General features: G+C 35.5%; 1 protein-coding gene across 1 annotated transcript; it reads left to right on the forward strand.

Moving 5' to 3' along the window:
- The first annotated feature begins 8,285 nt into the window (after positions 1-8,285).
- CCDC172 (coiled-coil domain containing 172) lies at positions 8,286-26,711 on the forward strand. Its single transcript, XM_039709342.1, has 8 exons — positions 8,286-8,364; positions 8,555-8,640; positions 11,756-11,872; positions 13,232-13,397; positions 15,307-15,408; positions 16,088-16,190; positions 25,748-25,835; positions 26,679-26,711. The coding sequence occupies exons 1-8, from the start codon at positions 8,286-8,288 to the stop codon at positions 26,709-26,711; spliced, it is 774 nt and encodes a 257-aa protein (XP_039565276.1).
- Positions 26,712-27,488: the final 777 nt, after the last annotated feature.

A 27,488-nucleotide genomic window follows, 5' to 3' on the forward strand; every position in this document is an offset into this window, starting at 1 on the left:
ATCTTGAAATAGTGTTATCCTTTAACACAAAAGTTGCCTTGCCTCACATCTACCCCCACACATACTTATAAAGAAAACCATATGCCCTTTCAAGCTTTGTTTTGCCGGATAAGCTATTTCCATCTCAGCTGCAAAAACAGGTACTGCTTTCCCCTAACCAGCCCACTCTGCACCTGCTGTGCATCAATGTGGGTCATGAGAACTGTAAACAATATTCTGAGACTTGTCTTACCAGTGCCTTGTAAAGCAAAATTAACACTTTGTTAACTGCCTTCACTGAAGATTCTTCATCCAAATGTACTCTGAAACTGCTGTGTGGCCACGACACAACAATGGCTCATGGTCACACCACAGCTGATTAATGCATTAAACCTCAGCCTTCACTGAAGATTCTTCATCCAATGTACTCTGAAGCAATGGCTCATGGTCACACCACAGCTGATTAATGCATTAAACCTCTTCCTCTGGCTACTGACAGCAATTTTCAAGACACCAGTTTATACTAGAACATGACATTAATTCCCAAGCACATCCCACTAGTCTCTGTACTATTAGATTTCCATTTTGTCAGTCCATGAGGTCATTTACTTTTTTCTGATACACTAGTCATTCTTAATGCCATACCCATTCTCCTTCCTTCACCAAGTTCAAAAATACTATTAAATCAGTGCCAAGATCAGTCCCAGAGGAATTCTACTAGTAAACTCCTTTCATTTTGATATTTTCATTTTTAAGAGAACCACATTTTAATATAACTCTTCACTTTGTTCCTCTTCCACCTTCAGTGCCTGCATTAAAGCTCCTCTTTTCCACCCTCAGTGACTTCCTACACCAAACAATATAATGCCTTATTTCGATCAAGGTAGATTAGGTCTGCTGCATTACTCTTCTCTGGGACAATTATCTTATCAAATAAAGATATTAAGTTAGTCTGATACTATCCTTCCTTGATAAAATCATGTTGTAGTTTTTCCCACTTTCCATTTACTTCTAGGTTCTTGATTATTTTTTTTCCTTCAAAATCTACTCTAAGACCTTGCTTGGTGTTGAGGTCAAACCACCACACCTGCATTTCATTTGACCACCTCTTTTCCTTTTCATGAATACAGGCAATAACATTATCAGTCTTTAGTTGTATTGTGATAGCCCTGAATTGAACAGATACACATAAAATCCCTACAAATGCATTCAGTGCAAATCAGCATTGCAGGATTCTTCCAGTGCCCTGAAATAGGCATTGTTGAGCCCTCTCTATTTTTTGGCAGTAAATAGGCTTTGTTCAGCTGATAGCTCATTTGGGAAAAATTCAATTGTTCTGTGTCTCTTAAGCACCTTATTTTTATTCTTTTTTGTTTAATTTTTTTTTGGCAGCACTGGGAGATCTAACAGCATTCACAACCAGCAACAACTGCTTTGAAACTGGCATTTAAGACACACTTATTTATTTTAGCTGTGGAAGAGCAGGGTTAAGAACACCATCAATAGTAGCCTCAATATGATAGACTTTTTCAGAGAAAGAGGAATAGGCCAAAACTATGCATGAAAATACATATGAAAGCACTGTGTGTTATTCACTTTTTAAAACTCTGCTGTTTCTACTATGGATATTAATTTGGTATTCAAAGAACTGACTTAGTGCAGATATTTTAAATATTCTGATTTGTTTTTCAAAATGAGAAAAGAGTAATTATTTTTAAAGGAGTAAGATTTTTGCCACTTATTCCAATTCACTTTCCTTCTGTTATCTTCTTTCTCAAAAGACAAGCTGTAAAAAGACAAACCCAGCAGAATTATTTATATACTTTTCACACAATCTGTGAATAGACATGTTGAATGCTTCTGGAAAGAAGTGACTGTAATACAATGCAAATTATTAATTTATGAATGTGGCACAATTGATAATACATACTTACTGCAGCTGTGACTTTCTACTCTACTTGAATGGAATGCTTTTATTCCTGCCTATGCTTGAGTCCTGGCAGATGTATGCAGATGTGTGCCATGAAGCCTTTGAAAATTTCAGGATTAAAGGTAGCTAATCTTCCAGAAGCATCAGTGGGAAGGAATATGGAAGGAATAGAAACCTAACTCTGGGTTCTCTTTTTTTATGCCACCTTTAAAAAGATGAAATTACAGCATAACACCAGGATCAATAGGCAGTAAAGTTTATGTAGTGTTATTTATCACTGTTAAGTCTTTATTAAATATGTACCTCTGCCTGCAAAGGGCTGTGCAGAATGAAGAGGGCCCAGTTTTATAGAGATACAGTTATAAGACTGGATTTTACAAAGCAGCTTGTAAAACCTGCCGGTAGAACATACATTTTCCACAATACCCTCAAGGAAAGAAGTATTCTGAAAACTGATCAGGATATTTTGAGGCAGTAGGGACAATAACTTTTTTTTTTTTTCCAGAATAAATTATTAAAATTGAAAATTTCTTAGAAAACGGAGTATAAAAGTTTTAGGGTTTTTTTGTTTGTTTTGTTTTGTTTTTTGGTTGGTGTTTTTTTTTAGCAGAGTATAAAGTTTCAGTTTGTCACTAAAAAATACCATCTGGCCCTACTTTGATAAGAGGTTTTGTGAGACCGTGCAGTTTCCATGCTGCAATTTTTCAGATTCAGGGTCTATGTTTTAGTCAAACTGAGACAGCCCTTCCTTAAACTTTCTTGGTCTGGGCATTTGCATGGAATATGGAATAATTTCTGCTGCTGCCTACTTCAACCCATGGGCCTGTATCCAAAGCTTCTGAATGTCTAAGGAAGTTGTGTGTTTAAGACGGAATACAGATGGAACCACAAAATTCAACTTATGAAAAAGCTATTAGCAGAGAAGCCTAAAAGTGTAATGGAAAACTCTTGGTTTCACATGAGAGTTATTCTCATTGTGCAAGAGATTGATTTGGCTTTAATGCATACAGTTAGAAGGATAAAAGTTATCTAACTTTGTACTGAATAACACTCCTGTTATGAATAAAGACAATACGTGCAAGAGATTGATTTGGCTTTAATGCACACAGTAGAAGGATAAAAGTTATCTAACTTTGTGCTGAATAACACTCCTGTTATGAATAAAGACAATAAAGCCATTTCATTTCAGTCATCTGCATATACTCTTTTTCCTACAAGTGCAGCACCAAGTAGAAATAGAGCTTTAAGAACAATTTTTTAAAAAAATCTGAAATATATTAGAAGTAATGACAGCTGCTCACCTGATATCTTAGCAGGATTATATATGAACTTCTGAGAACTGACTGAAGTGGAAAAAAAATTTCTTTGATTAAATAACTGTAAAAGTATTACTTTCTCTTTTGGTGTTTATTAATATTTTTCTATGATTAAGGTAAAATTTATATGACAAAAAGAGCTAAGCTGGCATACTGGCATTATATGCTTATAGGAAACATACCATAATTAAGCAATTAAAAAGAAGATTTTTTTCAAGAGATTGTTTCATGCATTTCAATCCAAGATTATTTTCTTGCATGAAGGTCTCAGTCCTCAAAGTGTTTCTTTAAAAGCCCTTTTTTCAGAGGATTTAATGCTACCACCCATCTTCTTATAGGATGTTGCAACATAATGGATAATTTATTTACATTTCTGCTAATATCAAATGAAAAAAAATCTCTTTTATAAATGGAAGATACAAACTATTACTATGTCAGAAGTATTTATTCCCTGTTTGTGTTGTAGCTTCCATTAGGTACCAACTTAGGAGTAACCAGTACTGACATTGGGCAAACTACAATCTGCCATAAAAAGAATTAAGACAATTTACTATGAAAATGCAAATTCAAGGCTGTGTTTTGTACTGTGGTATGGAGTCTAGATCTGAAAATTTTTTCTTCATTAGGCAAGTTACTACTCTTGTGCCAAGATAAATAAGAGCTCTGATATATGCTTTAAAACGAGAGCCTCATTTGTTGCTTATCCAAATAGCAGAGTATAACAGAAGAGCAGAGTATAAAAGCTTTAGGATAGACTCCCTGACCCAGTAAAAGAAACAAATGAAATGTATTTAAGGCTCTAAACCACAGCAGAGGAACAACATGGATACCTGTATAACAGCACACCTACCAATCAGCAAAGAAAGCAGGTGCTGTGTTCTCTGACCAAAGAAAAGAGAAAACTTAGATTTAAACCCATAAAAGAATAATCTTTGCTTTAGTAAGCTGAAGGGATCCAGTGAAGCCTTTCCAGATGGAATTAAACAAAATCTTGGATATAAGACTCAAACAGAGATATCACAATGCAAATAGCAAGCTTTGTCCTTATAAAGAACATCTGTTGTGAAGTTGTTTACATTCCTACCAAAGTGGAAAAGGGTATCACTAATTCTCCATTGCAGCCAGGCATGGAATGGGGGAGTACAAAGTTACTGCTTAATATTTTTTAATAAAAACATAGAGCTTCTCACTAACTCACAGTTTTTTACCTGAAAAAAATAAATAGGGATTTGGGGCAAAGAGAAATATTCTCATTTCTCATGATACTCATTTCCATGTAAATTTCCAGGGATTTATTTATCAATTTCTCATTATTTCATATTTTATTCTATGAATTTGGTAGCCCATTTCCCTCCTGTTACAAGGAGGAAACAGAATGTCCATTCATGACTTGCTGAGCACTGTACTAGAAACGGAGAGCTTCCAGCCTGTGGATCAGCAGTGTGCTCTCACTCTTCCAGAGATAAAAACTAGATTGTTCTTAGCCTGAGTTCCTCAGGAAATCTGAGATAGGCCATAAATTATAGGTTTTTACTGGCTTTTACTGTTTCCCTTTTCTGTTGTCCTGCTGTAGGTTTTCAGAAGTAGTTGAGGTAGTTAAGTAGCCAGCAAGAGCAGGAGAACCAGCCCACAAAATGTTCTTGATTTACATTGAAAACATTTTATTTGATGTCACCAAGTTACCCTGCTTGCTGTATTGTAGCAAATTCAACAAAGTTTTAAATAATAGAGTTAAAGCCTCGCTGTTTAGAAGTGGCATTATAAAATTAATTTTTTAAAAGTCTGTGATTTTTTAATGCTGATTTATGATAATTACTAGGTTTCTCACTGTTTGTGGTTTCTCTCCAATAGAATTGCTGCTCAGCATTACATTCCAAGTGGTTAGAGCACTCTCATGTACATTTTTGTTTTTAACATACACACACAAACACACATATATAGGCTATTTCCTGTAAAGGAAATAGCACTTCAGTACTGAATGCAAAATAACAGCTGTGAACTTGTGCCACAGAACAATTTGACTTTATTCCTTCATGTGAGGTAGACAAAATACAAAGACCACCAAGAGCAAAGGAAGACCTGAGAGACGTAGGTTGGTAAGGTTTGCTGTAAATAAAACTATTCAAAAGTAAGCAATGTAGTTTGTATATGGAAAAAATAATATTAACAGTGCTTAAGACCAAAAGACGAAATTTATTTGTAACTATAATCCTACAATTTCTAGTTCTTATGATGCATTTCTTATTATGAATACCATATTGCATCATTTTTTACCCTGCCACTTCTTAAGTTTTGCCTCTATTTTTTGTTTTTTAAAAAAAAATTTATGAAACAATCTGAGTGTATATGATTCAGAAATAAGTTACAGTAATAATTTTTTATAGTGTCTTGAAATTACAAGCAAAATCTCTCTTTTCTTCTTCCTACACAAACAAGAGAAGAAACTTATAGAAGAAACTTTACTATTAGCACAGCAGCCTGATTACGAAGGGCAATTAGTAATTCTGAAGAACACTAAAAAGACATGACCTGATTACAGCACAGTGATTACGATACAGATATAGATTAAGATTAGGATGCACTGATATGACTGACAGAATGAAATTAAAGTCACCTTTCTAGCAGCTAGCGATCTACTAAAGATCTTAGGCTTTGCAGAAGCTGGAGTTGAGTGAAGGTAATGCATGTTTTACTTTTATCCTGAAACATTCAGGTTTGTGCCCTTTCCATGGGAGCCAGCAACTGCACACCTTTGATCCCGGACTTGATCCTGATTCTGAAATTACTGGTATATGTTTCATGTGCGTGGTTAAATTGGCATAATCCTGAGTTATTATTGTGAGTATTTTACCATATAAAAATCAAGCACATGGCAAATAGCTGCAGGAGTCAAAAGCTGTGAAGCTTAATGTCAAATACTTGTCCCACTGAATTTTTTTTCTGAAGGGAACTCTTAGAGAACTGTTAATCGTGCTGAATGGTCATTCTCAGACAGTGAGAAGTGCAGTTGGAGTCAGACTCCTCTTTCTGGGGAGAACAGCTCCTTTGCCATAATTAGAGGCGCTGAAGCACCCTCCACAAAACACAGTAGTTCCTTTAATAAGTGACACTGAACTCTATCCCAGCCTACAGCAGCCTTCTCAGCTTCAAACACAAAAGCAGTCAAGTCTCAAAAACTTCAAAGACAGCTTTTCATTTTATTTTCTCCTTGATCCACTGATAGAGCAGTTCATTTTCTTGAATTTTGTAAAATGACTTTTCACTCATCAGACCTGTGTAACAAATCACTGTCTCAATCACCAAATGTTCCCATTTGACTCATCTGCTTTTCCTTTGGCCTTTGGGTAGGAAGATTCACTTCTGAAACATTTTCTAAATTCACTTTGGTGAACTCTTCCCCCTTAGTTGCACTTTGTGCTATTTAAAAAAAATAATTGCATTTTCTGCAACATAATGTGCTAGTTTCAGGGTTTAAAATTTCATCAGAACCCACGTTTTCTTTCTTAGAGCAATATCTTTACTTTAAAAAACATCATTTTCTAACACACTACCAGCTGTAATATGGTGCCTTTTAAGCGGTAAATGCTATAAGATTTCTCCAGAATTCTGTTGCATTCTGCTAACTTAGAACAGGTTTTTCATTAATTATACATTTGTACTCTCATATATATTGTTTTGGCTTTTGACGGTCAAAGATTTTCTAATTTCTGAACTTTTCTGCTGCAGTCTATGCTAAGACAGTATCTTCTCTGAGGAAAACTATAACACAGGACTGTCAATAATCCTAATATTTTCAGTGTTAAAAAGGCTGGAAATCTATAAAGTTTCATACCTCCAGGCTTTTTCTGCCTCGAAGCAAATAGGCAAACTTTGCATAGTTATTCTCCACAGGGAATGTAGTCAATCCTTCCCAAGATGTAAAAGCAAACCCTGTAATGTGAATTATATTTTCAACCAGGTGCTTACATTTCCAGGTGTACCATCCGGTAACGTACAAACCAGAACTTTGCAGGAAGTCAGAGCATTGTAAATTTTTACACAGTTATGCTCCAGAAGAGCATAAAATGGGCTGTGCTGTGATCTTTGCTTATTGGAACTAACTGGAACAGAAGCATTGCCCATTTTACGTTCATGGTGAAATGCAGCCAAGCTGAGTCTGATCACTGGAAGTTCCAGAGAGTCAACTTGACCATGTTCTCCTGCATGACAGCAGTTTTTACTTCCTTAATTGCTCTTAATTCTTAGACATTAGTCTTCAAAAGATAAGTAAAGCTGGAGAGATATAACATTTAGAAAGGATGGTGATCACTCCATAGAAAGAGGTAGAGAAAAAACAGCTTCTGAATGATAGAAAACCAGCATGGAGCACATGGTCCTAGAGAATTTAAAAAGTCAGAGTTGTTTGACTAAAATGCATAGAAAAAGAAAGAGGTAGAGAATAAACAGCTTCTGAATGACAGAAAACCATGGAGCACATGGTCCTAGAGAATTTAAAAAGTCAGAGTTGTTTGACTAAAATCCCCCAGATCCTAAGTCAGAACCAGTTTGAGAGATGTGCCTATCACCATGCTTGACATGATTCAGTGTCACCTGTCTTTTTCCTTACCAAACATCTTCTGCTCCTATCATGCTGCTTCCCTGCCTGTGTGTTCCTATTCCATTTTCCGTGTGGGCTCCCCCACCCAGTCACCCACGTTCCCCTCTGCTTGAGGTTTGCTCTTGCCACCCTTTCTGCAAAAAGTGTGGCAAACCCTCACCTCCGTCTCTGTCCCTGTGTCCCCTTAGCCATGTCCCCAGACCTCTGTGAGCTGGGGTCTCTTTCCCCTTAGTTGCACTTTGTGCCATTTAAAAAAAAAAATTGCATTTTCTGCAACATAATGTGCTAGTTTCAGGGTTTAAAATTTCATCAGAACCCACGTTTTCTTTCTTAGAGCAAGAAGGGGAAAGAGATCAGCCCAGGGAGGCCGAGGCTGAAGGCGAGGCCTGAGGGCAGCGCTGTGGGGACGCTCCCGGAGCCCTCACCAAGAGCTCAGCCCACAGAGCCCCGGGAGAAGCCAGGAATGAACCTGAACGCTTTGTTCCAGCATATACAGTTCACAGAGAAGCAGGCGAGGGAGAAGCGGAGCTTCATCCAACAAGGTCGGCCCCATGGGCGCCATCCTGAGGGGCCTCCCCATTCCCACATCGTGTCCTGAGGGGATTCATGCTGGGGAAAGCTTGGCAGAGCCAGCGTGGCTGGTTCTTGCCACCAGCCTGTTTCTATAAGGGTGTAACAACTGAGGATTTACAAACTAAGCACACACTCTTACAGGTTTTTGTTGCCTTGCAGCTAAATGCGACATAAATAGAAGTTATGAAAAAATTAACCAAATAAAAGAAGAGCTGAGTGCTGCAAAAATTAACTTAGAAACCAAGGTGAGCAGGCATATTTATAGTGTATATAATAATGAAATACATTCTGTTTACAAATACACAACCTGTTCTTTCAGGAATAAGCACTTTCGAGGAGTGTGCTTCACCTGCTGAAGGAAGAAACACCTGCAGTGTGGAGGAAACCTGCACTGGGCCTTTCTGAATTAAAAATGTGTCCATCAACATCCTTCCTCCCACACATCTCACCCCTGGGGCTGGCCCTGGCTGTGTTCATACCCTGTTTAACAGTCCTGCAACTTGTTACAGCACTTTCCTCCAGTGTGCAGAACACATCCCTTGGTTGCCCAATGCCATTTATTAATGGCCTTTCACAGAAAATAAATGGAAACATTCCCTGTATTTATTTCACAGGTTCTTGAGTCATATACTGAAGATCTTTCTGTGCGCTTTCAGTTAAGGCTTACAAGCCCTAAGTGTTTTTCTAGGGAAGCCAAAGACAGAGGAAAGTTCCTGAATCTATTTAGTGATTTTATTACTCTTTCCATGTAATCAAACTGCAGATGTATTTTCAGATTAAGACAGAGTTTTTCACCAACAACACCTGTGGTTGCGAATTATTTGAAAATCCATTTGCTTGTGTCTGAAAATTAAGTCTAAATACCCTCCCCTGTGCTCTTAAGTATCTGTGCTGACAGAATGTGTGTTCACAACAGGAAAGCATGTGGAGCCTCCTTTGAAGTCAGAGCTGTTGGATCCTATAATTTAAATAAACAACTTCAAGAACCTTTGGGAGATTGCCTCATCTAGTTGTGAAAATAAATGTTTGGGGGATGACTTTCATCCTTCCTAAAACAGTTTCTTCTGCCTTTTGTAACAGACTATATAATATATATATGTGTGTGTATATATATATCAACATTGCTGAGAAGGAATCAGAATAGAACTAATTTACAAATATTTACTGGTTGCAAATTGAGACTATAATCATGCAGGCAGTTATTCAGACACTCACATTTATGCATGCCACAATCTCAGAGCCCAAAGGTGCTTTAAAATAGTAACTTATTTATCCAACACAGATTATATCTGGATGTTGTTAGGTGCTTGTTAGGTGCAGTCCTCAGTAATCTTACTCCTAAGTTTATTTATGAACACCACAGTTTTATGTTTGTACTACTAATTTTTTATTGATGCATTGTGATTTATAATCAAGGTTTATGTGGTAGGTACAGAAGGTCTCAGGAGTAGAGCCATTATTGTAAATGACTAATGGGAAGAGCTGAAGAACTATTTCTAATTAAATTTTATGTGCTTTACTGACCAGTATTAATTATATTCTCACTGATGTCCACAAAAATACATTTTACTCGCTTTCCTAGTCTGACATTGATTCATTTATAGATAGGAAATGATACAGAACAGTAGTGGAATAGAAAAATGCATTTCAATCAGACTGTATTTAGGGTTAAAGATTATATAGTTATTGACATTATTTAAAGTAATTTATTTTTCACTACAGGAATTAGCTTTACATATGTCTGCAATAGTTCATGTAATTCAAATAATATTAAATAATGCTGTTCAATTTATCCCACACCAAATAAGTGGAGTTCTTTACAAGCACACATATCCAACCACAAGCATGCTCAGCAGCTGATGCCTGACCAAGATGATGAGAGTGAGTTCAGAAGTTTTTTGACATCTATTTCACAGACACTGCCTGTGATCAACCAAAGAGTCCTAGGAAGTGCAATTTTCTCTCTTCTCTAAAACCAGGTAGCATGTAATTAGAAGCCAAATTACAGCATTTTCCTGTTTGTACCTCAATGACTTCTTTTAAAAATTGATTGCAAACTCATAGATGAATTTTGGCATCTTGGAGAAACTACACTGAAGCTAGTTATGTACAGTATTACAGATACAGTGATGAAAGACCACCTACTCTCTTTGAATTCATATGTAAAATAAATTCTGAACCAAGCATGACCTGCGCACTTAGCATGCTGGATATATCAGGGGTGAGGAAAAAATGTAGTCCTCTCCTTTCCAACTCTCACATTGCAGTCTTTGGGCATTTCCTTCCACTATCCTCTTTTTTTGAATAGATGCACTTCATCTGTGCCCTCTCCGTAATCATGTGCATTATTTAACTTTAAAATATTTTCATTTTTACCACTGTAATACCATTCTTATTTGGTCTTTTCTGCTTCTACACACACAAATACTTGTGAATCAGCCTGAATGTTCAATTAAATTCCTGATACTTACCCTGTGCCTTTACTCTCTGTGGGCAAATCTTAACTTTGCTTTTCCTATTCATTTTTCTGAGTCAAGAGAACTTGACAATCCATCAAAAGAATGATTCTCCTCCTTTAAGACTCTACACGTAGCTGCTTCCTATTTGTTATTGTTATAGTTTATCCCACCACATATCTGCACTTTGGTAAGATGATGATACAGTAGGTGTGCTAGAAAAACGAGAAGTCTTCAGCAAATTTTGAAAATGCAGTGGTTGAACAGCATACCCTCCTATCAGATGAACTAATGGTTAAAAGTAATAAAACTCTAAATAAACCTAGGTGCAAAATTGAGGTTTAGGGCTTGGGGGGTTTATGATCAAACTGTCAATAACCAGTGAGATAATTCCCATTAACCTTCCTCAGCTAAAAAATCCAGAAATTGTGCTCAGAAAAATATCCCACTCTCCTTTGCATACTCCATAGTGACATTGCAGACTGGATGATATTACAGCCATTCAGCCAAAACCAGGATGCTGGACCCCTGTCCCTCTCACATTATTCTGATATTATTGTCTCATTTGCTTTGTGAGATGGAGGATGCTGGATTTTGTTGGCTAAAGGATCCCATGTGGTCAATATTTTTCCTGAAAAAAAATTTCTTCTAAACCTAGCACATTTTAAAATGCCATTTTAGATAGACAGAGCACCATTAAATGAGTCTTTCACAGAAAGAAGACTTTTCAAAATCTTAGCAGTATACTGAAAGGTTATTGAGGGGAAAAAAAAGAGCTGTTATGCTTTTGTTAGTCCAGCAGCTGTGCCAGCTCTTTTTAAACTGGACCAAGATCATTGTGTACAATTTCAGAGTATATTAAACAATTAAACAAAAACTTCATTTTTTTTTTTCCTTTTGGAAGGTTCAGCATCTTTCTGTAAAGCAGTTCAATGCAGAAATTCTGAAGAAACATGAAGACAGCTTAGAAAAACAAAAAGCTGAACTAATTAATCAAAAAGCCAGTCTTCTTAAAATCATGGTATGTTTCCAGCTGTGATATTCACACAGCTCTTTTCTACTGTACGAGAGCAATCAGCTTTAACATTTGAAAATCTGGAAAGGCTAATGTCTTAATCAGGAAATTTTTACTGGTTTTTTTATAGTAGTGTATGTAACAATGTAAACTTAGATAAATTCTCACATTTCATTTAAACCATAATCTAAGATAATGTATGCTGCATTTTATCACCAAAGCTGATTTTATATTCTTGACTTAATTTCTTAATGTTTGCTCTTGTATGAGTGAACTCCAATTCTGACAGATTATTTCCTTTGTAAAAGTAAGCTACGGAAGCCTCGCCTTAAATTGGATTGCCTCATCCACAGTAAAAAATATTGAAAAGGATCAAAGGAAAACCCCAGGGAGGCCCACACCACATTTTAGCAAATGTGGACAGTTTAGCAATCCTGACATAGCACACAATCTCTTTTATGCCAGACACACCTCACCACCTCTTCAAAGGTAGCTACTTACAACAACTTTTCCAGTTCTCTCAGATGCTAACCTGAATATTGCCTTCCTCTTACTTTGTTGAGTCTTTTTGGATCCTCCACAGAGAAGCAGTCTTTTCTGCATATATATTTGCCCTTTAAATCAGCAGAGCTAATTTTAAATATTCAGTACAAACCCACCAGTATTAAACCTAAATCTTTAGGCAGATATCCTTTTACCTTTAGTCATAGTCCTGCATCACCCAAAGTATTCCCAATATATGTGAAGTTTGATATATGTTATCTTTTCTTTTTTCCTGTATATAGGGGTAATTTAATTTTATTTAATTTAGCCACCAATTAAGACTTCCTAGAAGAAATTTAATATATTACTCTTTTGCATATTTTTTCCTAGAAAATTGAACTGTGATTTTCTATCAACAATAGCATTCTTGGTAGTTATAGTGGAAGTTAAAGTACATCTGCATTCTGCAGAGGCTTAAACAACACTTTTATTTAGTTTAATAACAACCTACATAAAAAGAGCTGCCATACTATGCTAGTGACTTTAAACAGAATTTTCTAATTTCAATATGAGAGTTGCTGCTTCAAGTCTATAACATAATGTAGTGACTTTTTAAAAATGCCGTTACCAAGAATAGACCCTTCATTTTTGCAGAGAAAAAAAAAGTTTAAAACAACAGGCATAATGATAGATCCATAGCTTATTTTCATGCTCTTATAAGAAAAAGTAAATATTTTCTTTACTTTTACATTTTAAAATTTTATTTACATTCCTACTACAAATTTAAGGATAAAAAACAACAGTGTGTCTGAGTCTGCCTAGCTTAACAAAGACTTTCACTTTTTTCACTGGAATGAATATTCAGTCTTCCCTTCTTTTCAGGCAGATGCAAAGAGAAAAATTGCTGAAGAGGAAGATAATTTTACCAAAGAAACAACAGAGTTTAACAATGAATATGGACTAACAAGTAATAGAGATCTTCATATTAAAAAGAAAGTCAAGACTGAAATAAATGATTTAGAGAATGAAGCAGCTCTGTTGAAAAATGGTAAGTCTTATTTTAAAGCAGGTTATCTTGGATTAACACAAATTGATAAAATACAGCTGTTTAGCACTGAACTGAAAAAGTGTGGACTGACATACCAAGCATGATTAAAGGCTCTTCTGTTCCCTATCCTCTTCAGCCTTTCTGATGTGAGCACTGTGAGGAGAGGAAGCCAACCTAAAGAGGTATCTCCCCATGTCTGATTCAGCCAGCACAGAGCTCATGGTTGTACAGAGCCACTGAATTAGGTTTAGAATCACCTACGGTTGAGCATTTCCTTAGCTTCAAAAGAATTGTATGCACAGATGTCCATTGGTTCTTCACTGCCACAGTGTAGCTTGATTTTCAGCTAAGGTACAGAGTTGGGATCTCTCAGAGCACAGGGTCACACTGCAGGGCAGCCCTTCCGCAAGGAATTCGGGGTCGTCATGGATCACAGGCTGAACATGAGTCAACAACATCAGAAGGCCAACAGCACACTGAGACACAAACAGAATTCTGACCTCTAACACATGAAAATAATTCCTCACTCTATTTGAGGCAGTTAAGCTCTGAACTGGAGCACTGTGCATCTCATTTTGATCTTAAATTTTAAAAAAAAAGAAGTGTGGACCAGCCGGAGAGAATCCACATAGGACCAGTGAGAGTGATCAGAGTTCTGGAGCACATGATAAAGAAGAAAATGAAAGAATTGTGACTATTTAAGCTATTAAGGAAAAGACTGATGAAAGATGGATATCAGTCTTCAAATTGTATAGGTATCCTGTAGAAAGGAAATAAATATATTCTCTATACCTATAGTCAACTGAATATAAAGTAACAAGTGTAGAGCACAACAGAGAGTCTGTCTGACAGCTTAGGAACCTTTCTAACAACAGTGGACAACTGAAGCCCTCTCCCTTAAAGATTCTTTAAAGATTCAATTACCAAAGGAATTGGGAGTGTCCATTACCAAAGGTTATAAAAGAAAGGATCAAACTAGCATTTTTCAGAAACAAGAGGTACAGTTGATCCTGCCTTCAGGAGAAGAATGCAGTAGGTGACCCCTCAAAGCCCATTCCAGCCTCATGATCTGTCAAGCAACAGCACTTTCAATTCCCCATAACTGCTGTAAAGTTTCTGAAAAATTACTGTCCACTGGAGTTTGCACTTGGTAACACCTTCTATCTTATTTCCTGTGGCTAAGATACTAATCTACAACTGAAAAGTCTGCATTTGGTGTCAAGTGCTACTTTTAGCATTTCATTTTTTACATAGTCAAGCAGAGCTGGGCAGTTAAATGACCAGTAGTACCTGAAGAGTGACCAACATTCTTCTCTAAGTTCAGTTGCCATCTCAGTTCCATCCTTTAATTGCACCTTTCTTGAGCACCTGTCTGTCTTTTTGTTCACTATACTCCTGGGCACATTGACAACTCTGAAGTGAAAAGTTTAAGCAACTCATAGCTAGGAATTATGTGAGGACCTCCAGTTGGTAGAAAAACAATCACAATTAATTCCAGATGCTGTCTAATAGTAAGGTTCAAATATATATAACACCAAAAATACTAAGAAGGGGTTTTATTCAGTCCTGCTGAGAGGTGTCTGTTCTCCACCTATTCAATCAGTCATCTTCCTTTCTTTATAGCTGAATTAACTATAAAGCAAAACATTCTTTTTATGCCCAGACAACAAAATATGTTGAACAGCTCAATAACATTAAAAAAATCCTTTACTTTCAGAGCTATGAATACATTGTACGACATAATTTCCTGTAAACTGTGTTATATATGAATTATTTTCATTTATTTTATTTTATATTTAAGGTTATTTTGACTAGCTGAAGATTGGTAGAAGTAGTTAAGAATATTTAAGATTGTATCATGAATGCTAAAACTGTGATGCATTTTAATTTAAAATGTATTTTTTCTTAGAAATGGAGTCAATGGAACATAAAAATGTTCAGTTAAATGCACTCCAGCTGCAGAAGAATGAATTAAAGCAGGATTTATTTACTCTGCAAAGTGAGCTCAAAGGTGTGCCTGATAACCATTTCTTGTGATAATTATTTCTGGCTTGACAGATGCTTTTGAAAAATGTTTTCTGTCAATTTTCTCAAGCAAAAGGAATCATAGTAACAATATTTTAATTTATTTTTACAATATGCAATACATCATAAAACCTGATTATAACAAATATTATGGATTTCAATGAGAGTTAATTTAAATGTTATTGCTATGAGATTCAGAGATCTGCTGATTCATGAGCTGTAAATATCAAAGAAAGTTTTGCTTTTGCTGGTAAGTCATATACTTAAATGTAGAATTTAATGTTTCAAAGAACTTAAAATCAACATAAATATTGTTTAAAATCTTCTGTGTCAAAGGTGATCACAGCAATAGGGAATACTTTGAAATCTGAATTAAAATAATGTAAATGAGTGCTTTAGTATCTTTTTTTACCAATATCTAAGTAAGAGCTAAGAAAAGCAGTAAATACTGTCCTAAATTGTTTGGGAAAAGGAGTGAAATTTTCTAGATTGCAATATGTGATTACAATAATGAAAAAAAAAATAATTTTCTTTGTTTAGATGACTTTACCCTTCAAAGAGTTTCATGAAGAAATATTAGAAAATATAAATTTAGAATATGTAGAAGATCTTTGAGTATGGATGATTAATATATATTTATAGGGTAATTGTGATTTCATGTTTAGACCTTGAGAAAGTAATCAGGGAAGCCGAAAGAATGACTAAAGATTTAGAAGCAGAAAAAGTCCAAGTCACTGAAAAACCGCAGACTGATCCTGAATGTTTAAGGTAAAAGCCTCGTATTATTTAGTTGTTAATTTCATTTTAGGATTGTAACTGCAGTGTAACTGCAGTCTAGTCCTGGTAACTTTCATGTACTTTCAAGGTAACTTTTACCTTTCGTGTACAATATTCTGTCTGAAATCAGCAGAACCATTCATTTTATATTAATCAGCCCCAAGTCCTGTTGTTGATTTCAGCATCGCACCCTCACATGCACTCCCAAAGAACTCAAAACTGCAAGTGTTTGCAGAGGTGTCAACCCAGAGCAAGAAAAAACTGCTGCTGCTGCTTGGGTGGAAGATCCTGAGGTCCTGTAGAAATGGTCGTGGTGCACAAAGCACTGAGGAGCCACCCAGTGCTAAATTTATTTCTGCTGAGCCCATTGCAATGACTGGGCTGGCCACAGTAACCTCCTTGGGTAGCAGGGACTTATTTTGCAGCAACTAAACACAGATTTGTTTTTTCTGTGTTCTCTGCTATCTAGTTTGCCTTCTAATTAAGCTGGTTTGAAAAAAAAAATTGAAAACTTGACCAAAATAGAAGAGAAGACCTTACACAGTCTCTCTTAACCCTGAGGTCCTGTAGAAATGGTCGTGGTGCACAAAGCACTGAGGAGCCACCCAGTGCTAAATTTATTTCTGCTGAGCCCATTGCAATGACTGGGCTGGCCACAGTAACCTCCTTGGGTAACAGGGACCTCTTTTGCAGCAACTAAATACAGATTTGTTTTTTCTGTGTTCTCTGCTATCTAGTTTGCCTTCTAATTAAGCTGGTTTGAAAAAAAATTTGAAGACTTGACCAAGATAGAAGAGAAGACCTTACACAGTCTCTCTTAACAGAGAAGTTTTCTTCTCAGGAACTGAGTGGTGACACTTCATTTCTCATCAGTTTGCTTAAGTGAAACATTAGGTTGTCACTTCACAGTATAATGTAATTTATTTATTTTTTTAAATCTCAGAATGCAGAAAGCCCCATATCACAGAACTGACCACCTTTTTCCTATTTTATGATAGTCCAAATGGAAGTGCCTGGGAATATTTAAAATTAATAATAATTAATAGACAATGCAAAAGAACTCCTCTTTATAAAGCTAGACCAAAAGATTCTCCAACAAAAATTAAGGAAAATACGACTTATATTACAATCACAGGGTTTTTTCCTATATATACCTAAGCTTTTGACAAAAATAAATAAATATAGTGGGGATTTTTTTTTAATCTGAAAACTTTCAATGGAAAGTTACAACTTTGCAGAGAACCCTGAGCAATTTTTTGAAAGACGATTTGGTAATGACCCATTTTTTGCTGAATATCGGTTTTTGAAAGAAAATGATATATCAGCCCTATTACTAACTCTCTTCAACCTCTTACACGGTGTTGAGACATGGCCAAAATCCCCTCAGCATAAAAATTAATTAGCTCACAATCCTGCATACAGTAGCAAAAAATTTGCATTCAACATATACATAGAAGACACAGTGTAAATAATAATAACAGTAACGATTCTCCGGGACAGCACATTATATTTCACTCCTTTACATTATTCATTCAATCATGATATATTGGGGTTGGTGATACACGAGGCTGTCAGCTTCCTTCCAACTAACATACTTCCCTTGGAGTAGTTTACTGCCATGATGCCACTGAATATCCAAATTTGTGTAATTAGTTTTCCATAGTAGGTTTCCTGTGTGGAAGGTACAGAAGTAGCCAGCATTATCATACTTTTAATCCCCAGCTCTGCCACTGAGAGCCTAAGGATCAATCACATCCATGTGTCTCTTTCTAGTGAAATTAACTCACAGCTCTTCAAAACATTTTGGTTTTCTCTGGGTGAAAACTGAATAAAACATATTAAATTCTATTAACTGCAAAATCAGCAAGTATCATTTACAAACAAGGCAAGAAGGATGATGAGATTTTCTTATTTCATGAAATGCCTCCTTCTGTCAAGATAAGCTAATATTATTTGATATTTGCATGTAGTGCAAAATTTAAAGTGCTCCTATGCTATTACCACTATCACAAAATGCAAGCCCTTGAAGTCTAGTAATACACTGAACACATTTGCTTAAAATTTTTTCATTTCAGATACTGGAAAAAGTTTAACACAGATTTGCCTAAATCATATTTTTATCTTGCACTTGCTTTTGATCAGAAAAGCTCAATGCTTCATAGAGAGAGATAGCCATGAAAAAGTTAACTCAGATGCCAGAAGCAATAGAGTTGTGCTGCTGTATTTCCATGTCAGCACTAAGAGATTCTGCTTTTCTGTGTGCCAAGCAGACAATCCTCATTTGTCTGCCTCCCTATGTCACTGCTGGGCTCTTTAGAACCACCCCAAACTTTATCAGACTCATACAACTCTAGCAGTTGTTTGGTGGGGTTTTTTTTTCAGTTTAACAAAGCCTACTCATCGCTTCTTGGTTTGAACTACTGAATTAAGAGAATGAAAGGGGATTTAAAGTATTAGACACTGTAAATTGTGCAGCATAGAAATAGTCCCCTGGAGGGTATCTGATCACTCTCTGGTACCTCTGTGTTATCAAGAGGATGGAGCCAGAATCTGCACAGTAAGAGAACAAAAGGAAAAAAGAGGAAGTTGAAACAAGAGGATTTCGAGCGAATTTAAGGAAAAAGAATTTTTATCATGAGGAGGCACAGTTTGCTTAGAGAGGTTGCATAGTTTTCACCCTTGAAGGTTCTTCTTCTTGAGACTGTCTCATGTTCTTGTGTCTATCTTAGCAGGAGTCAATTTTGGTCATGTTAAAATCAATGTGATTGAACCTTCTGTGTCTGAGAAACAACTCTTTTTAGACTAACAAGATTAGGGTTTTTTATCCCCATACAGAGTTTATTGCAAGAATAGAATTCTAGTTTTCACTGAAAATCATTTTTATTACACATAAAGATAATATTTTGACACATGTAATGTGGGTCAGAAATACTTTTTTTTTTTCCTTATAAAATAGCACAAAATCTGATGTTATTTTTTACAGAGATGGAAATCACACCACTCTAAGTGGTAAAAATACTTTTTTTTTTTATGCTTCCTTAGAACAAACATGAGAGACAGTCAGCATCAATAACCTGATATATGTAGCTCCCAGATCACCCTGCAAGTCTGTTACTGTATCACATCCCTAGTCCCAGCTTAAAAATCAATATCAAAAGTAGCTGGCAAGGCAAGAATCTTCATTGCAATTAAGTATATATCTAAAAGTAAATTGCATTTCAGCTGAACAGCGTAGCCAGCTAATTCAAATTACAGCAATTCATCTTTGATCTGAGAAAAATGCCCCATACCACGTCTGCAGTTTCATAAAATTTCTCTGAAATCCATCAAAGAATTGCAAAGGGTCATGAGAAGCACACACCAGTAATTCCAGCAGCTGTTGGAGCTGCTGTAGAGGCTTGTCCTGATCCACACCGGATGCAGAAAAAATCCAACCAGAACTGGAATGTTAAGCACAGATGTAATTAGCAGGCACCTTGGAAAATGTAAGTCTCATGATGCAGGTGCATAATTCAGAGAAATTTTTAAGAAAACAGGGCCTTTTTTCTTTCTTTTTTGTTGGTTTTTTTTGGGTTGGTTTTTTTTTTTGAGTTTTAGGTTTGTAATTTTTTTGTTTTTCCCTAAAGAGAGCTGCAATTAAGATCAAAAGCCTTGTTTTAATCATCTGTTCTGCCAATGCCATCCTCAAACACAAAACAGCAGGAAAGAACTTTGGCATCAGCTCTCTGGAGTCCCATTTCCCTGGCAGGTAGCAAGTAACATCACTTAAGTGGAACAATGCAGGAGTCAAGCAGACACTAACTGATACCAGCAAATTCCTAACTGTGGCATTTCATTGTTATATTCACTGTAATTGCTGTATTAATTATTTATCCTCTTTCACATTTTAATTTTAAATTTTTTGTGTTGCCTTAAGTAAAACAGCCTAGAAATAATTCTAGCTGAAGTTCATTTAGACTAAAACCAGAGCATGTCTACCTAAAATAGATATCTTTCAACCTATTTAAAAGGGAGAATAAGGATAAAATGCTTCTTTGAAACCTGAATTTCTCTTCTGCTTCTACAGAAAAGAAGTAGCAGAAAGCAAATGCATGAAATCTGCTTATTTTGTAAATAGTTCACAGCTTTGCATACATGTCTAAATGTTAAAAATATAGTATTTTTTCTTATGCTTCATAATCCAGAAAAAGAAACACTATTACCAAAATTAGGAAGGAAAAAGCAATTTTTTTCATACATATCATACAGTATATATTCTTTAGAGCTCAACAAATTGTTCATGCAAACAACAGACTGCCTAAGCCCCATGCATTCTTCTGGTGGGTTAAACTTTTTTTTGCAATTTAATTTTATGTTAACTTTTATAATCAGAAAATATCAGTCTCTGGAGTAATATATGTGGTTCAAAATTAGTTTTTCAATGGCAGTCTCCTCATTGATTTTTTGAGCTTTTCTTTTTAATAGCAGTGCCTAGTGGAACTATTATAGCTTGAATTATGTTAAAATAGCTTTCCATTATGAATTGCAGAATGGATTTACAAAAAGCAGATCAAATCTGACTAATGATGTCCTTTGATAAGACAACAGATATGTTAGACAAAAAAATTCCAATGTCATCCATCTAGACATTTATAAAGTATTTGATGCTATCCCACATGGAAAAATACTAGTTAACCTAGGGAAGATATATTAAAAAAATTGAGTAAAGAAATGTTTAATAGTAACAAAGTCATAGGCCTGCAATTTAAAATTCTGGGACTTGAAGGTAACAACAGTCACAGTTGGTCTTGCTTAATGTTTTAATTAATGACTTTAGAATGGAAAGTGCTTCAAGACGTTTTCTTAAACAATTAAACTCTACACCTTGAAGAGTCACTAAAAAGAGGAGGAATATGGATTGTATACCATGTAAGTTTATCTGCTTGTACACAATTAGGGACTTCAATAACGGGTACCTGGAAGCAGAGAGGACTGAGCATACTGTGTGTGCAAAACACAGCTATAAACATCAAAAGAAAATATAAAGCTGTGCATGAGATAAAAGAAAGTTATTTCCAAAAAAATACCAGGAGGGTGTAAGAATACTTTGTACAAATCTTTCACCTACTTGTCAAAAAAGATTCATTCAACCTGAAAGATGAGCAGAGCATGGAAAGCCCATAAAGCAGAATGAAACAAGGACAATCCTAAATCTTTTTTTAGTTCTGAGTCTATTATACACATGAAGAAAGCAGTACATAACAGAGACACTAAGTTCAGCAATAGAGTAGGCATATTAATATACCTAGATTAAGATCTAGTTTTCTTTGTCCATTAGAAAAATAAAGATCGTTGAACCAGAAGAACCATTGACCCCTATTTGCTTTCCCTGCCTTTCAATAGAAATTTTATTGACCTCTAGAAACACATTTCATTTCACATCTCACATACATGCTTGTATATTTTTTCTTTCCTGTGTACCTCATTCTTACAGTTCCAATGAAAAGTAATCCACACAACTTTGGTTTGCTGTCTGCACAAAAGCAAATCTCATCCTAGATGTGCAATTTAATTTAGTGTGCCTTAACCTTTCCATGTTTATTCACCTATTATTATATATACCTTAAATATATCTTGTGATGGTTTATGTATTTGGAAAATACCACCACATTTTTCAAGACCTCTAACTGCTCTTATTAATAGGTGCCTGAAAACATTCACGAAATGAAAACTTAAATGTAAAATACATAGTTACTTTTGATTAAACATTTTATCCAGGATGCCAAAAGCAGAAAATTTCTTATTTTACTTGAGGTAGATGGATTTCTTTTCATTTGCATTTAATTTCCATTCTTATGTTGTCTAGTACCTTCCTTGTGTTCATGTTTCATCTTCTTGCTAGACTTCATTATTACTACTAGATCACTTGCTTGATTTTATTATTCTTCTGCTCCATCAAGCACAGACTTTTATATTTAATTGTGTAACTCAAGTACTTGACTTTATATTTTGGGATACTGTATTCCATTTAGGACTTGTTTTATCTCTTCCTCAATCAATTCATAATAGTCTGAAATTTATTGTCTTCTCCAACTGTATCAATAGCATATTCTGTTTAGTAATGTCAGCAAATTTTAAATACCAATAAAATCTCGCTCTCACTGTAGAAACATACAGGTGCTTTAAATCCAGTCTTGAACTGACAGAATTACCTCAATGTCTTACCTCTACTTGAGCTTGAGACAATAAACTTAAGTCTTCAATACTTTTCTTCAGTCCCAATAAAGTCTTAAAACATTGATAAATATATCTCCTGATGTTCATGATGAAATCCCAGAAAAATCAAGATATGTACTCTCAAGTTATATATAGCTTCTTAAGGAATTTCATTTTGTACCATGGAGTCTGTGCCATGTATATCAGTGTCAAACAGTTCTGTTTTATAACACACCACAATGTTTTCCCTCCAATTTATGACTAAAAAATAAAATGGTGGTCGTAAACAAGGGAAAGACAAAAAGGAGAATATAGAAAAAAATTTGTACTTGTGGCAGCTGAACATAACAATCTGCTCCTCCTGCAATTCCACCGACAATTAGGTAGGGTCTTTCAGCCCCACTAGAAAAAAAAAAAACCTCTAAAATCAGATATTAACCCTACCTTCTACAGAAATTATTTATCCTTTAAGACCTCTTTACAGAAAATTACTCTTGGAATGCAAGTTTTGGATACTAAAGTCTTGATCCAGTAATTTGAATCTATGGATGATTTGCAGAGAGACCTGTTTGACAATAACATTATTTTCTTCATAGTTCAATTTATAATACTAGCATGTATTGATTTCAAATTATTTTTCCTCTTTGCCACATACATCTGGAGGTGAAATTCAAGAAGAATGTGTATCAACCACAAATGCCAATGACATTTAATAGCTGGGCTCATTTCAGAGCTGCAAAATCGATCATCTTCAGTGATCTCCTCCTTCTTCATCTCTGTCACTTCTAGCATTCAAGACTAATGGAAAATGGGCCATTGATAGCAGAACTCAGTCTAGGACAAGATAGCATCCAAAGAATGCTGATGTTGTTTTCCCACCTACTTGATTTAAGGCTAGGTTTAGCTATTGCAAATGTGGCATTTCAGCTCCAGCTGTTCATTAGAGCCTATGATACTGTAACTTGCCAAGACACTGTTAGTCCAGTGCAATGACTTATTTTAAAGCTATATTTTATTGTCAATAAGGAGAACAAAATGCTAAAAACAAAACAAAACCAAAGGACAAGGGGAGCCAAATGCTAATGTGCTTTTTAGATTATTTTTCCTAAGAGATCTGCCTTTTTTCATAGTCATAAAAAGGGTATAATTGTCAAATTAATCCTTGTTCTAGCAAAAGTTACATCTTTTTCCATTTTCAAAGGTGACAGAAAACCTGCCTTCTATCGAGACAGTATAGTTTCATGAATAATTGGTTTGCACATTCAATCTGATAATGGAAAGATGAATATGAATAACCTGCTTATCTTAAATGTAAAATGAAAAGACTGAATCTGCTTTCAGGTTAAACATTTTTTTTTAATAGTTCCATTGTCTCACATTCCTTCTGGTAAAACTTCATCATTTATTCAGTAACTCAGGCGTCTCCAATGCATTAATTTTGTAGACTGTAACCTAACAGACAGCTCTTATTTTGTGAGTATATTATTCCTGGCACATAGTGTAATTATCTAGCTTCTAAATAAGAAAGAAGGAAGACCTGAAAGCAGAATCAATTGATTAATGTAAGAATTAAACACCACATTTGAATGAATGTCTTGTATCACCACTACCTGATGATATGTAAGGAATTGTGCTGTCACTACACTTAAAAGTCTTATGAACTATTTGAAATAAAATTTTAAAATCCATGCACCAAATGTTACTTTTAAAGCCCATCATCAACAGAAATTAATTGACAATCCCAAGACACAAATAAGCAACTCCTACTGCTGATCTTGTGCTTGTTCTATTCCTAGTGTGGACCTAGCATGGACTGGTACCATTCCTAGCTAGCAAGTGGCAAACAGGCTGTGCATCACTTTTACACTGTGACAGACAATGGGAGAGCATTTTCTCCGAGACCAGCAGACTCTGTCTTTTCCTAAAGTAAATTAAACTAAATAGGGCTTTGGTTTGTCCCAAGCAAATTAGGGTTCTAATATCACAGTAGCAGAGAACACAGACAGAAAAAATGCAGAGACAAGGCAATGAAGTTAAGGAGATTTAATCAAGACCACAAGCTGATCCTAGACCTTGAAGTGAACTTCTGTCAATGAGATGGACTGAAAACTAACAATGTACTACAGTGCACTGAAAATTTCATTTCTAAAACATAGTTCAAAATTCCCTTTTCAATTCTTGTGTTATGAGAAATATTTCTGAAAGAAGGGACATTTACTCCTTTATAATGGAAGCACATAGAGCAAATGCTTTTTCCATATTGATGGTAAGATATTTGCATTTTCCACAGGAACAACAAAATTAACTTCCAGTCCAGTCTTAGTCTGTTGTTCTAAAGCTGCACAGTGACTAAGCTATTCTTCTATTTAAAGATATATCATTTAATAAAGCCATTTTTGTGCAGAAAACCAACTCTCTGCACTAGGACAGCTAAAGAGGTACATCTCTGTAGCAAGGTCAAATAATTTATTGTCTATTATAGTATATAAAATCAATAATAGTTGCTACCTTCTGTTTCAACTTCAGAAGAAACAAGGTCCTACTTTAATGCATTGGTTTAGCTATTTCATGACAAGGAGAGTATTTTTGGTGTTTTTGTATGTTCCAGAACATTCAGATTCTTTCCTGAAACTGTATTAAGCGTAAACAACTTTATCTTTGTCATTATGCTTTTCTTCTGACAGCCATGAAAAGACCCAGTATAATCTCATCACCTTGTATTTATCAGACTGCTGAAAGCTCTGTCAGAGATTTCTCTGGGCCCACCAAGTATTAATTTAAATCACTACAGTCATTGAGAGTCAGAGCTGAGGTATCTCCTTTTAGCAGGACTGAACTATCTTTTGCATGGAGAAATATCTATATTAAAGTAATCCTTATTGTAGAAAAGTTGGAGAACTCCTGGCTGAGAGTACTGGGAAACAGTAAGTGCTGAGAAACAGTGGGAGCAGGGGGGAGAGAAGAGGAACAAAATCTGTGGAGTTTTGGGAGGGTATGGAGCAATGGGGCAGTAGAGCACCCATCTAATCCAACATTCTGTCTCCAGCAGAGGCTACAAGAAGATACCCAGGAGAGATAAGAACAGTAACAGATGGTACTTTCTAAGTATCACCATTCCAATTCACATGTTTAAATAAGGAATATGATGACTAGTGAAGCCATATATCTTTCACAGTTTATGGAAACAACACAGTCCAGAATTTTGTCTAACTAGCAAACTTAAATCCCAACCAGGAAAATAGATCAATGAGGCTTTTCTCACACAAGTCAAATTGAGAACTGGGACCAAAGCTGAAAAAAAGTTACCCAGCAACAGTTCTCTGACCTGAAAATTTATTTGCTTTTGGACACAGACTTAAGAAAGAGTTGGAAAAATGCAAAGATGATAGTTGGGAAAGTGTCTGTGAGACTCTTCAAACAGAAATTGAAATTCTGCAAATGGTATGCCATTTAAATGGTATTTTTTAAGTGTTTGATAATTTTAGTTTTAAAGGTGTCCTTTAGAATGATTGGCAGTGGTTTTAGATAAGCAGGTTTTTAGACTATGCACATACCTAGATATCCTCTTGATGCAGACACGCTCCAATATTAATTTGTTTCAGATTATTTCCAAATATACAGGAATATAATTTCTACAGAAAAGGAAAGCACAAAGAACAATTTAAAGATATTCTTTTAGCACAAGAAAGATGTACTGAGGGGGGACTTATATAAATTGTTATTTTATTGAAAGCTGCAAAAGATTGTGCATTTAGGAGCTAAATTAACCTTTACCTCCAGCTGCCAGTTAAATGGAAGATGGAAGCATGGAGAAATAAGATGATAATAACATCCTTTCATCTAGTATTTTATTTTGTCCACTCACAAATTCCTTACAAAAACTTACTAAAACATGTTTTTCTCTGAATGTCAATCCTAACTTCAAATTTCTTGATTGTCAGTCTGTGTCACAATACAAAGAGAAAAAATATTTTGAAATCCCTTTTGGGAAACCTAGAGGTTTTAAAGGTTCATTTTAGAGCCCCTGATTGAGCTGTACAAAGACACAGCTGCCACTACCATCAAGCAGAATGACAGTCCTGAGAAATTTGCATTACTCACTCTTATAATCAGTTTCAAGTTTCTGTTGAAGTCATGTAACTTACTTGTACTTTGTCATTTTTTTCATTAATTTGTTCAGAAAGAAAAATAAAACAGCTCAATGCTTAAAAGTTTCTCTGTAAAAAAAAAAAACTATACTCATAATGTTTCATTTTCTACAATTCCATTCTTTCTCTTTTCCAGAATTTATCACAAAAGAAGTCTTCAGGGAAATGAATGATACGTCATAATATGGAGTGTCATAGAAGCAAGTCTGAGAATTTTTAAGTTGTTTTACTCTGGTTCTATCAGATTTGCTTCTATTTTCTGTTTGATTAATTCTCACTCAGATTCTGCCTTTACTTTCCATTAAAATAAAGTTTGATTCATTTAAAACTGAGGGAAGTTTTGTGTTTTATCTTCACATTCAATAGCTATCCCTCTATAGGTTCCTCTTTGTGGCCCATGGATCACAGCACCTGGTAAACCACACATAAAGCTCAGTTCCTACATTACTAGCTCTATTCTTTAGGTACTATTTTTCAAATGAATGCTCTCCTATTTTTAAAAGTAGTGGCATGGTCTTATTTGAGAGGAAGACTGCTATTACCATCAATAACTCTTAACAGGAGCTGTGACTATTTCATTTATTCCTCAACAATGTAATTCTGTAATGAATTCCCTGAAATAGCTCAGCTCCAGGAACACAGCTTGACAGTCCAGAAAATTTTGCAGATCTGCTTAGCTCTAGGTGCCTCCAGTGGTGGTAAGCCAGGCTATTACTTAGCACTTGCCTTCTGATAACACAGAAAAATCTTTTCTCCCTCTCCCACAACCCACAAAATACTGGGTGCTTAACGTCAGCACTCGAGAGCAGATAAAACCTTATTCTAAATGAAAAGTCCACATTCCTAGTGGATTGGTGCAGAATTTGGGTTGAACCAGAATCCCTGTTCACTCCATCATGTAGGATGTATAACCAACAGCAGCTCCCAGCCCCGCAGAGGGAACTGA

The sequence above is a fragment of the Passer montanus genome, unplaced genomic scaffold, assembly GCF_014805655.1.
Source record: "Passer montanus isolate IOZ18808 unplaced genomic scaffold, ASM1480565v1 scaffold21, whole genome shotgun sequence".
In the NCBI taxonomy this organism is placed as follows: Eukaryota; Metazoa; Chordata; class Aves; order Passeriformes; family Passeridae; genus Passer; species Passer montanus.